At 39.7% G+C, this 13747-nt stretch overlaps 1 protein-coding gene across 1 annotated transcript in view; it reads left to right on the top strand.

The window, feature by feature from the left end:
* The window catches only part of VEGFD (vascular endothelial growth factor D), a 31654-nt gene extending 18651 nt beyond the window's left edge, over nt 1–13003 (top strand). The window contains 5 exon segments of the mRNA XM_050331951.1: nt 3825–4015; nt 6375–6523; nt 7654–7751; nt 10023–10218; nt 11687–13003. Of these exon segments, the coding sequence (XP_050187908.1) occupies nt 3825–4015; nt 6375–6523; nt 7654–7751; nt 10023–10218; nt 11687–11813 (761 nt within the window). The 3' untranslated portion in view covers nt 11814–13003.
* Nucleotides 13004–13747: the final 744 nt, after the last annotated feature.

Raw genomic sequence — 13747 nt, 5'->3', positions numbered from 1 at the left:
AAAGTAGATCCTGAAGCAACCAAACAGCAACTGGAAGTGGAGAATCACAATCTACTCCCTCATCTGGAGCAAAAATGAATATTATTCCTTTCAATTGAAAGACTCAAAAGATATTACATGTTCATGGATATAAAATAAAGGATCAGTTACTATATTTTGGTCTAGCAAATGGATATTTTACAGCAAAGCTACACTGTAGCCTAATGAAGGACAGACAGAGCTAATCTTTTTTGTTGTCTTTACCCTGAAGTGATATGATCATATCACTTTCCTTTTGGGAAATCAGATATTGCTGATCCTGTTCCAATACCACTTTTACAACAATCCCAGCCACATTCACACATCATTACTCATCTAAATTATGTCTGAGCAAAGGCCTTAAACTCATTCTCTGAGCCACAGCACAGAAATGCTTATACAAGTGTCAGTCTGAAGAGGGCTTTCATATCACAGAAATTTTTTACAGAAAACAAATGAAATCAAATACACACCATTGGAACAATTAAGATGGCTTTAATTAATGATAAGTATTTTGTTTATATACCTTTATAATTCTGGTCAGCAACATTAAAAATCCATAGAGTTATTAGAAGTGGTATCCAGTGCCAAATGCTGTAATTCTCTATTAAATTACAGATTTCTCTGTAATACTCACTATTGATCATTTAGTGAGCACTAGTATTTCTGCAAAATTAAAATATTCCTTTTGTCAAAACACCATGACAACAGAGGATGTCATCAAGTGTTACTGAGGCAGGATGTATTGAAATGGGCATTTTTCAATGGCAGAATAATATAACTTAATATTTATAATGTAAATATGCATGTATTTATTTATAATGTAAATAACGTTGAGGGATGGTAGAGCCCCTGGTGGTCTAGTGGTAAAGGCGCCGCGCTATCACCGCGGAGACCCGGGTTCGATTCCCGGTCAGGGCCACTCCCGGGCAGGTGGGGCTCGTTAGCCCTTAAAGGCAACCCACCTACGTCCTAAGGACCTCGCTGCCACCGTCCAAGCTCGCTTGGCCCCGGCAGATGAACCTTAGGATTAAAGGGTGGGCTCAGTTCCGCGCACACTGTGTCTCACCTAAAAATCCAATGCGCAGGCTGGAAGGTGGAAAGACCTTCCCCGGATCTTCGCTCGCGAAGACTGGCCATTATTATAAATAACGTTGAGGTAACAAAGTCATAATGCCATTTAGTGTGCTGTGATTAATTTAAGATTGTCACAGGGCTGGAGCACCCTCTCCCATGAAGACAGGCTAAGAGACTTGGGGCTGCTAAGCCTGGAGGAGAGAAGGCTAAGTGGAGACATAATTTCAGCTTGCCAGTACCTAAAGGGGACTACAAGAGAGATAGAGAGGGACTTTTTCCAAGGACATGTAGTGACAGGACAAGGAGAAATGGTTTTAAGCTGAAAAAGAATAGGTTTATATTATATATTAGGAAGAAATTCTTTACTGTGAGGTTGGTGAGACACTGGAGCAGGTTCCCAGAGAAGCTGTGGGTGCCCCATCCCTGGAAGTTCTCAAGACCAGGTTGGATGGAGCTTGAAGCAACCTGGTCTACTGGGAGGTGTCCTTGCCCATGGCAGCAGGGTTGGAGCTAGAGGATCTTTAAGGTCCCTTCAAACCCAAACTGTTCTATGGTTCTATGACTATAGTCATATAGATACAATTTTCTACTTGAAAGAGCTATTAGGTTGCTTCCTATTTTGCCTTTGAAAGTCTAACTCTAGACACAGACATGTCAGCTTTCTCACTTAAAGTCAAATCACTGAAATTCAAGTTAAAAAAATCTATTGGGTCATAGTCTCCATTCTTTCATCCAAAGTGGAATTATCATAGGGCAGAAACTACATTTGTTCTAATATCTTAGTACGTTCAAGATACTAAAGCTCCTTTTAAAAAAACCCAAGCCTATAAACATGTATTTCTTTCCCACATCCTTTCCAGTCCTTAAATAGTGACCTTTTTGCCAAGGGCATCTGTTTTGTTTTAATGAGAAGTTTTGATGAGAAGGCTGGGTTGAGACTCATCATTATTTCACTAGACCATCTTCCACAGCACCCTCGACTCCAACAGGGCAAATTCAGGACTTTCTTCCTCCTTTCTAGAGCTTTAACAATGAATTCATTGAAAGTTTGTGTAACTTTGTCTAATCACAGCCTCCCCTGAGCATCTCAGCTCACAAAGAACTGCAGCACTTTCAAGCTGGAGTCCTTATCAGAGCCAGATTTCTCAGGAACTGCCCTGTGCTTGCTCACAGGAAAGATCAGGGTGACCATGATGCTTCTGAACAAGACACCCACTTCCTCTAACAGCCCTTCTGCTAAAGAAGTAGTTAATAAAGTGACGATGTGTTCTGTTGGAAAGGTCATCACTGCTTACACTCATTGAAGTGATATCTGAAGTGATTACATGCACATACCATAATGACTTTGGCAAACACTTTATTTTCTATTTTAAGGCTAGGATTAGATTGCTATTTTAATAGACTAACATTACTCTGGAAAATTCTATTAATTTCAGTGATTCTTCTCCTAATTTATCCTGTAAGATCAGAATTCGGACTCCAGGCTCTTATTTCCTGTACTCTTTTCATGACTAGGAAAGGGAGTGAGTCAACCCTGGGGGAAGGACTGTAGGAATAAACAAAATGAAGAAAAGTTGAAGAAAAAAAAAAAAAAAAAAAAAAAGAAAAGGAAAGTCAGATGGTACAGGGAAAAAAATTAATGCTCATCAGAAGGCAAAGTAAAATATGTAGGTTGAATTTATTTCAGATTTTTTTTTTCTCCAGAACTTCCCTGTAAACTTAGGCACTCCTTTCACAATATTAAGAAGGTGAACTACAATGGAAGAGAAAGCATTTTTTTAATAGTGTAGAAGTTGTCTTTGATCTTTCATAAGCCTGATGGACGAGTGTAGATAGGAAAAATGTTTTTCATAATTTTAAAAAGAACTTAAAGCATAACCATTGATCACTCTTGAGTAATTTCATAACTTGAATCAGGTAAGCAAAAGCCAAAAAAAGCAGGGCCACTTCTTAATAAGACACAGGATTGTATTATTTTAATGTCACTGTGTTCTCTGTCTGATTTAATCAGTTAATGCATTATTTCTTCTCACAGTCAGAATGTGACAGATCAGTCAAGTCAGTATTTGAAAGATGCCATAATGTTTTGAATAGAAAAATCATGCTTGAATTCATATTCCTGTTATTCAGACTTGAACCTCCCGATGGTACTGAGGTGTGAGGTTGTTTGTCTTGGATTTCCTTACACATTTTGGAAACACTGCTTATTGGCTGACATCCAGTAGGAGTATTAATACCCTCTGACCAGAATCTGTTAATCATTAAGGTGCTCTTGCACTCGGGCCCAGGCTCTATTGAGAGTCCGTGGTGGAGTACATGCAGAGTGAGGATAAAATGACAATAAGGAAGGCGACTCTGGAGTGAAGGAGAACAGGGTGTGAAGCAGTACTTTTTAGACAATGTGAAGCTGGGGGACTTTCAGCTAGGAGAAATCAATGCAGCTGTATCTAACTCACTGGAATTAATGGAGCTTTTGGTCATCTGCATTGAAATCTAAAGACAGATAAATGCAACAACCACTGTGCCAGTGCAGCTGGTGTAAGTTACGGGGATAATTTTGAACTCAGACTCTCTCTGGTTCTCAGGATCGATCCAAGTAAGTGCAAATTGATCCAAGTAAGTGCAAAAGGCCTGCCAGCACTTCATTTTTATTTAAATAATGCTTCTGCTTCACTAATCAAGAGGTTTAACTTTGACATAATTACTCATAAAAATGGTGTTTTCTCCAGTCATAGATGAAGAATGGCAAAAGACTCAATGTGTGCCAAGGGAAACCTGCGTGGAAGTTGCCAAAGAGCTGGGTACAACAACCAACAAATTTTTCAAACCTCCCTGTGTGAACGTGTTCCGATGTGGAGGCTGCTGCAATGAGGAGAGTCTGAGCTGCATGAACACAAGTACAACTTATGTGTCAAAAACGGTAAATGAGACTATGCTGTTTACTTTTTACTCTGGCTCTCCAAAAAGGGAGGGGAAGGAGGATGTTTGGTTTCTGAGATCCTGTTATGAAAGATCTGTCTGTGCTATCATAACAAACAGAAGAATTAATTTTTTATCCATTCAGAGTGAATGCAGCATGTGTAATAGCATTTTACATTCATGTTGCATTATTATAAATGGATTATATACGTGTAGAAATGGAAAATCAGGCCTTGAGAAAGTGATTGCAGGCTCATGTGATGTTAAGAAGTTTAATCCTTCTTTAATATATTTTTACTTGGACTGGGGACCCCTTGAAAGTATTGGTTCATGGGAATCCTCTGTATCAAAGGTTTAAGAGAGACTCCAAGAACATTTATTGTGTGGGGCCACTGCATTTCAACATTAACGTGCCAAGAAGACTGGCTAATAATTTTGGCTGTGCAGTTTTGTGATCCAGAAAAGGATACACTTTCATCAAGAGAGACCAGATGCTCTTAATTAGAATGCCTCAGGATCTGAATGTCCCAAATAACAAGTCACTTAGGAAAAGAAAGGCTTAAACCAATTGTCAATTACTAATTAGTTACAACAGGCAATACCCCAGTTTTAATGACCAATGCCAAAAAAGTGAGCACAGAATAGCCAGAGAGCTTCTTCCTGTAGATTCCCACTAGAGGCTATGTACAGAGATATCTTGCTCCCGTGGACGACTGAGCAGAACTCCAGATTTAGTACTTTCAGTCCGCTCCAGGGATGAAACAATCTGCGTTGATCAGCAATCTGATCTAGTGGGTGGCATCCCTACTCATAGAGGCCGGGACAGGGGCGAGGGGAACTAGATGATCTCTAAGGTCTCTTCCAACCCAAGCCTTTCCATGATTCTATGATTTACACCCACAGAAGAAGCATGGGAAACTTCATCTTCTGCATTCCTACTTGACTTGGCATAATAAATGAAGTTCTACTTAAGAAAAAGACTTTTCTTTAAATCAGAACAAAGATCAAGGGCAGTTGTTTTAAAAAGAAAACTGAAGCCTTCATGGGTAACGGGTCCAATTCACTTCTGTATTTATTTCGTGTTTGTTGGAATGTAATTCCACTGTGTCTAGTTGTGCTGCAATATAGCTGGAGTAAAATAAATCAGGGCCTGTCCTTCTTGCGTCAGTGCTCATTAATTGCTTTCATTCCACACCAGAAGGAGAAAGCTGTTATGAGCTGTTGGCCACACACAAAAGACATCTGATCAGCTGAGGGAGCTAGGTCAGGCTAAAACATATTTATTTATTTATGTGTTTTTTTGAGCAGCAGTTCATAAGTTTGTTGAAAAACTGCAGTTTTGCAGAGTGTAACATTCTTTAGCATCCTTCAAAATAAGCATTCCCTCAAAAGCCCCCATCTAAGTTCCACTTCTGTATACACCACCATCAGTCCAGATTTAGTCACCTAATGGAATTATTCCCATATTCCCATATTAGTGAGAGCATTTTTTCTTTCTTTGGTGTAAAATATCCACTGAAGGATGTTAATGTCATCTCAAGTTAGATACTAAAAAACCTAAGTTTAAGTAGGTTCTAAGCACTCTGGCTTAGGAATACTCAGTCCCTGCATGTGGATGCAGCATTAAGCCAAGACATGCTGGCACACCAAGACGTACTCAACGTTTTAGTTTCCATGGGAAGGAAGCTGGTTTGGGAGGCAGCAGGGGAGTGGATCACTTCAACAGCTCCTACACGTAGCTGCTCAAGGAATCAGAGCCTCCTCGGTGCTACTCAAACATTACCCTTTACAGTTTGGATGCACTGAAGGCAGGCTGCTTTGTTTCTGAAGCTTCCACTGTAGTCAACAGAGAGATGTTTCTGGGATGATTCCCTGCAGAAACCCAGCTGAAGCAGAATGAATTTTCCTCTATTTACTAAGGTTTTTTCCCTCTCTCAGGAGGGATGCATACTGTGATTATACCTAAGGACAGTTAAATAGCTCTCTCCATAAGTGGTTGAGATTCAACTGATGATATAACAGAGAACAAAGTTCCCAACACCTGCCTCTTTGCCATTTGGCCCTAGCAAACAGAGAAGGTTTTTGAGTTTGTTTGCAAACAATTTTGAGTGGTCTTGGTTGTTTAATAGCTGGTAATGCAGCCCTAGGACCACCGTTTTGGGAAATTCCTACGTTGGTGGGCATTGGTTACTCTTCAAAACTCTCAGTGCACTTCTGCTCATTTATACTTATAAGAACCATCTCTAGAAGAGAGCAAGGGTGGTAAAAATGATGTCAAAGAATAAGAGATTTTTGTTTAAAACTCAAAATATTAACTGCATAATGGAAACTGAAAAATAAATGTTATTTCACCCACCTAGCTCTTTGAGATCTCGGTTCCCTTGACAAGTGTTCCTGAGCCTGTGCCCATCAAAATTGCCAATCACACAGCTTGTAAGTGTATATCAAATACCCAGCACCACCAGTATACCATCATACGAAGATCTGTCCAGTACCCAGAAGAAGATGGGTAAGTTCCCTCATTTGTAACCTACTACACGTGTTGAAATTATTTTGTTATAATGATGCATTCTCTTTCTGTTATCCCAACAGTTTTTCCGAATAACTTGATTATCACTCAGGGTTAGAAAGTTTTACTAAACCTAGTGAATTATAAGCGAATGGACACCAGAATCCAACAAACTGCAGGCCAGTTTAGCAGCATTTGGAGTCATTAAGACATTTAGGTGCTTGAGCAGGGACTCAAAGTGCACATATTAGCACTCTGCTCCACTGGAGCTATTTGGGTATGCATAGACTTTTTCAACCTGACACAGCAATTCTGTTCATGCATTATTTAGCCAGGGCACACTGAATTATGTGCTCAAGCTAAAGTCCTCTGCCAAACCTTATAGCATGTCAGGTCAGAATCAATGTGAATCATGGCTTTTCACTTTTGATCCAGTCCTGGTTTGCATCTGTCAGTCTTATGGGCTGGAGAAAAGTGACCTCACATCTAACTCCAAAATAACTCCATAGTTGTGCCCCTGGTGAGAATAGGCTGCATCAATTTAACAAAGACACTACAAACACGAATAGCCTGAATGACTCATTGGAAGTCAGCCTGGGTGCCTCTGTCAAGCCCTGTGTATCGGGTTTGTCCCATAACTGCCCTTCAGCTGGTCATCTGGGCTGGGCAGAGGTGCCACTTCAGCATAGCCACTCCAGCCCTCCCTCCTGGTGGCCGCTCTAAATTCTCTTCCTAGACACACAGAGAAATACCTCAGCTTTCCTTCAATTTGAGGCCATTTTCTCTACGACAGCAACTCACAGAGTCAAACTTGCCCTCTCTGATGTTGAAATAGTCCATCAAACGTGGTCCAATTTAAAATGGAGCTGCACCTTCTGGCAGCATGGCAAAATTGAATATACAGTTACATGGCACAAGTACTGCAGGACAAAGACTACCCAGCAAACTAGCAGGCTCTTTTTGCCAAATGTCTGCAATGATGCACCTACTTGTTTTGGGTTTTTGTTTGTTTGGTTGGTTTTTTGTTTGGTTTTTCACTTAGTTCAGTTTGGGTTTTGTTTTTGTTGTTGGGGTTTTTTGTTTTTGTTTTCTTTTTTTAAATTTTTATCTCAATTTTGTTTTTCTTCTAGATGCCCTTTTACCAACAAATTTTGCCATAACGGATGGATCTGGGATAGTGACAAATGTGAATGTGTTATAGATACACAACACTCCAACAGACGAGAAGGTAAAGATGGAATGACAGACACTTTTGCATACTATCTCCTTGTGTCTCATTTTGGGTTTTTCTTATTTCTTTTTCCATAGTGAGAGACAGCTTTTATTCCACATCTCTAAATATACTTGGATTACGGTGTGGAAACATGACTGAAAATAAACACTCATATGTGCTTACCCCCATCTCATGCTGTTTGCTTGGATGTTTTGCTCTCTCTATATTAGCAACCTGAATAGGACATAGGAAAGTATTTAAAAGAGTCTGTGAAGTAGTCACCCTGAAGAAATTTTTATTTTAGAGGGGCCTTAAATTGTCTAATGGGCATTAGTGAAAACTTTTTAACTGTAGGAAAAAAAATGCCCTGGAATATATTGCGTGGAACAGGTACTAAATATTTATTATGGGAAATTCTTCAGAATGGACTTAATAAGGAATAAGATAGGTAGAATCAGCTGTGCCTGTTAGCTGTAGTCAGTGCCAAAAATTACATGAACTCTCAAAGTATTTGAGTATTTTTATGATAATATTAAGTTATTTAGGAAACTTTGGAACTGATATGCCCTATGTACTCAGGAGTATGTGTGTATACACCTTCAAGTCTGTGGAATGAAATTTTACAGGGCAAAATTTGTGGAAAAGAAACTGCTGCCCTTTGTCCTCTGCTTCTCCTGTAAATTTTTAATCTGTCAAAGAAATTTGCAGGAAATATTCTGGGTGGTAACTGCATAAGTCTGAAGATACTGACTAGCAATAAATATTAAGAGAAGCTAAATTTTCTCCAAGTCCTGTTTAAGGATTTTAGAAATTGTTTTTCTCAGGAAATTGTACTGGTCAAAATAACATGGTCATAGCCCTAGAGCAGACAAACACAGAAGGAAACCCTGCCTTTGTGGTTTAACCTACATACACCAAGCTAAAGAATCCAAGGCTTTGGATAAGAATAAGGCAAGTTGGTGAGCAATTCCTAGACTAGCAAACTAAAATAAAACTAAATAACCTCATAAACTGGTCTGCTGATTAAAAAATTCTAATGTTAATAAGCAAGAAATCAGTTGCATAGTTGGATGTTTTCTTACTCTGGATCAGATCCTCTGACCATCAGGTTAGGCAGTTAAAATCAATTCAGACTTTTCACTCAAGAAAGGATTAGTACTCTGTATTTCAGATTAAATCCAAATGATGTGAATAGCCAGAGTCCTCTTAACTTAGCCTTTTGTAAGGTCAGCTTGGAGCATTAAAAATTGTGGTTCATTGAATTATAGCTTTCGTTGAACTAGACTCAATACTTCCTCAGAAAAAATATCATTCTCTGAAGTACATTGTGTTTGGCAAGAGTCTGGGACAAAATAACTTAAAATCTGTCTTTGAGGTTGAAACACTCTGCATCACTTCACACAGGCTGAGCTTTATCACCCCAAGGAAGGGGTTTGTCTTCCAAGAATTTTGGGCAGATTCTTTCCTCCCTTCTAATAGGCCTTGGGTTTTATTCTGTCTGGATATTGGTTTTCCAGCATTAAGTAAATAGTAATGAAGGTTTCTTTCAAGTAATGTGCAAGCCTTTTCTGGCCACTGAGATCAGGTGGCAGAGGTCATGGATGCAGGTTACATTCCACAGGTTAAATCCAAAAGCTAATTGTAAAACTACAGGAAATTACATTCCCAGTGACATGTTATATGCCATGACCTTAAACCGGGGATGTGCTGCTTGCATTTTAATAAAGCTTTCACAAAATGTGTTGCTAAGCACAAAATGCTTTTTGCTAGGATTAGCTTCATGTTGTACTCCAGATGTGTATTTTGAGGGAAGACAGATGAGGTATTAGACAGTGTGTTCCCTTGGCTGGGGTTTTGTTTCTGAAACAAAGTATTTTCTTTTATTTTTAGCTGACAAGTGTGCATATGTTGAAGGGCTAGGCCAGCTTACACCTTACTAGACATAGCATTACTCCTAAAAAATTTCTGCAGTGTATGTGTAGTCGTGTGTCTGTAGGGGGTCTGGTAGTTTGCATGGATGTGTCTTTTTGCCATGGGTATAGACTAAATCCTGTACTGGGTTCAACCCATGAGAAATAGCAATATTACAGAAGAGTGAAATAATCAGCACAATCCTCTCAAATCCTTTTCTGCACTGTGCATTACAACAGAAATTCTGAAGTCTAGAATCTATCAGAGAGTACATGTGTGAGCCCCACTGATTAGAGAACAGAGAGAGTTAGTCTCTTTAAACTCAGGATTTAGTCATGTAAAGCTTACTGCTAAAAGATGTATGTGCTATTGCAGGACTCCCTTCTCTTGCTGAGCTGGCTATGTGTGGACAACATATGGAATTTGACGAAGAAAATTGTGAATGCATCTGTAGACATAAGTGTCCCACTGATTTCTTTCAAAGTAAAGAGAACTGCAGCTGCTATTTGTGTAGGGAGAGCCAGGAGAGCTGTGCTCTAAAACACAAGATATTTCATGCTGAAACCTGCAGGTAAGTGATCCTTGTCATTCAGTGTCTACACTGCAAGATCTGAGTTAGCTTGCTTAGATGTTAGAATTGAAAGTGCTGAATTGGTAAGGAGGTCCAGCTGGGATAAAATACCTTGCTGAAGTTAGGGAGATAATAATAATGAAGATTATAATACTTAACTCATAAAAGGAATCTAAGGTTTATTTAATTGTGCTTTAAAGAAATCTGGACAAGGCTGATATTCAACTATCAATATTTATTACTTTTCTTTCCCCTAATCTTAAGGGAATGATGATTGAAACTACACACCTGAAATTAGTTTTTGCAGTGAGATAGTCTTGCATTTGTAGGTAGGCAGAACCCATCCTATGTTCTCTGTGACAGCTGAATGCAATCTCATGGATGTTTAGGGACACAGGCTCCCTAAGTTGGCACACAGAGCACACAGCATATTCCTTATTCCTCAGAGCAAGTGATTTGCTAGACCCAAAGCAATTTTGTACACATACAAATCCACTCCATCACCTCTGACTCCACTGAGAAGCAGTAAAATTTTTCTGGGGCTACTATACTCCATGCATTTCCCTAATTTTTTTGTAGAATTAGTTTTGAGATCTCCTTGACAAGACTCAGATAAAAACCACACTCCTAAACTACCTGTTTTCATGCATTAGTTTATTTTTAAAATTTCCCAGAAAGCCTTGGTGACATGTAGAGACCCATAAGCCTGCAGTATCTCAGTCTCAAAGTTTATTTAAGGAGAGTCCACTTCCAGTGTCACTGGGTACCTTGGCAGAGCTGCAGCTCCCTGAGTGGTCACCCACAGGGTCAACTCTCAGAGACCTCATAGGTTCATTCATGGAGAAAACTCTGTGGAAGCAGTAACCTTTGAATCTCCAGGTTCAGCTTTGAAAATAAGGACAAGCAAAATAGTTGACGAGCATAAAAATAGCCAAAACAATCAGCAGACCTGAAAGTGAGCATGAAAAACTTGGTCATTTATGTGTTTCAGACAGGTGGGAGGGGAGCAATGTAATCATATATTTACATGAATTTGGCTTCTAGAAATTACTTTAATCTGGACACAGGACTTTAGTGCCAGACATCTATGCCCAGTATTCCTGGAGGAGCAAAGCTGAAGTATCAGGTGAGATAAGGTACTTTGCAGAGTTTGATGGCAGCACTATGCAGTGCTGACACTTGGGACTTGACTGCTCTCGGGAAATGAAAGCATCACCTCAAGAAATGAAAGGATCGCTTAGGTCTTAACTGTGGACAAATGGATAACTGCAAGACATGTTGCTGTAGACAGTAATTGTCAGCCAGCAAATTCTTGTCTCCCTGTGTTGTTGGATGTCAACACTTTCCCAAATGGTGTCTAGAGAGCATTGCAGTGCTCAATGATGAAAAAGTTGAGGAATGTGACAGTGAAGAATTATCATATTACAGTGCTTCTCTCTTTTTGCTTTCTTTCCCCTTTATCAAACAGTTGTGAAGACAGATGTCCATCCCAACCCAGAACATGCCCAACGGCCAAGCCAGTGTGTTCCAGGCATTGTCGTTGTCCAAAGGAGAAGAGAGGTTCTCATGGGTCCCAAAGTAGAGAAACTCCTTGACTGAGCTTCCCCTATTCTTCAAGAATTCACTGCTTTGCAAAGTAGCTGTCACTGACTTTCAAACAATAGTAAACATGAACATCTTCCACATTAATAGCAGAAGAATTAATCTAGTCTGCATTTATTTATTAATCACTAACTGCAAGTGAATCCTCTGGGACATTGGCAATTGTTCTCTAAGAGGTAACAGCCAATGAATTGCTGGTTGCATGGAAGAAAGATTGGAAAGTGCCAGTTCGATGTTACGTTTTGGAAGATGAAGCTGGTTATTGGGAGTAGAGTCACAGTCTCCAGCCAGTCTTTCAGAAATTGAGACTTGATAATCTTAGCCTCTGAATCCTTAGCTAATGCAGCTCCTGGGTAAAACTTTCTTCAGAAATTCAGTGTACAAATTTGGCTTCTAATAGGTTCAGCACTGAGTTATTTGATCTACTGTCCAGCTTTGATTATCATTTTGTGTCTATTGTACAACTACTGTCAGATGTGCCATATTTAAGTGTATATAAGAAAATAAATACATCAGTTATTCAAATGGATTTGATTTTTCTCTGTTATTTTAAAACCCTGCCCAACAAAAAGAAAATAAGCAAAACCCCAAAATAAGCAAAGCCATCTCAAGTACAGCCTTACTACGTTTGTTCCACTGGGACTGGCTTCTGCCCAAATCCAGGTCGAAACAAGGTCACTTGATCCAATAGTTTCAGTAAAAAAAAATCCTTTTCCCACGTCTGTCTGACAGCCACGTATGATTTATTTATTTGTTTCTGGTGTAGTGAATTAATCTCCCTAAGGGGATAACAGCCACACTAGTGCTAACTCTTCAGTGAATTTTGGGAAAGAATAGTTCACTAAAAGATGGTTTTCCTTTTAGCTTATGGTGCTATGAAAATACCTCCTTTGCACTTGAATTCCTCGCACCAGTGTGAGGCCTGAGTAAAAATGCTTTAACTGGGGCAGCATTATTTTCTGAGCCACTGAAGTCTGGTGTGAGCCTGTCCAGGGAAAATAATATGAGTAATAATCCTGAACTGGAAGTGGTAGTTTTGACAACTGAATCATTTTCCCCCTTTGCTGAATTCTCCAACTCTACACTGCACTCTACACTGTGAACAAAGGGAATAGAGTAAATGAAACAAACTACAGGGATGGAATGCTTGACATAACACAGGGAGTAGGAAATGGCTTTTTGATGTGCAACTGAGATTTTCTTTTTTATTTATATAGGAAAAATAGATTGCTTTAAAATAAAATTAGAGCCAAATCCTGTAAAATTGATTGAATTGTTGGAGAAAGCACCAAACAATTTAACATCTTTTGTCTCAGTAAGGAATTCAGGATTTGATTCTGAATAAGTGTTCTGAGTGCTTCCTAAGCCGTCTAGGATTTGGGTCTGTGGAAAAACACCTGCAGGCTGTTTTTGTTACCTGTTCTGTGAACTGGATTGGGATCCTCTGACCAAGCAACACAGTCTGACCTGTGACCATCTGGGCGGGGGCCCTGCAGCAGGGTTACCTACTGGTCTGGGCTTGCCTGCTTCTGGGTTTTCTTCAGAGTGATGGACATGTGCCCCCAGCGTGCACTCTGCACGGACAGGTTGCTGAATTCCCTGAGATACACAGGGTTCCATAAAAGGAATTAATTGCCCCATCACTTCTCTTCTAGCTCAGCTGGGGGCACCCTGACCAAATGGCTGCCAGTAGGCTACACCATCAGCACATTCCTCAGAAAGCCAGGGAGCTGCAGAGGCAAACCTGACACTTAACATGTAGCACCAGAGATATACAGAGCGAAAATACACCCTTGTGCAAAAACATACAAAAGTATTTGTAAAGCTACATTCTGTGAAAAGAAATTAAGCTTTTACATTTCCTAGCTTAAACTGAAGTTTAGCAACTGGAACCCTGTATTAATTACTCCTGAGTCTTGTCAGTGTT

The sequence above is a fragment of the Myiozetetes cayanensis genome, unplaced genomic scaffold, assembly GCF_022539395.1.
Source record: "Myiozetetes cayanensis isolate MyiCay16 unplaced genomic scaffold, myiCay2020 scf5-8, whole genome shotgun sequence".
Taxonomy (NCBI): domain Eukaryota; kingdom Metazoa; phylum Chordata; class Aves; order Passeriformes; family Tyrannidae; genus Myiozetetes; species Myiozetetes cayanensis.
This window is presented reverse-complemented; position numbering and strand designations above follow the sequence as displayed.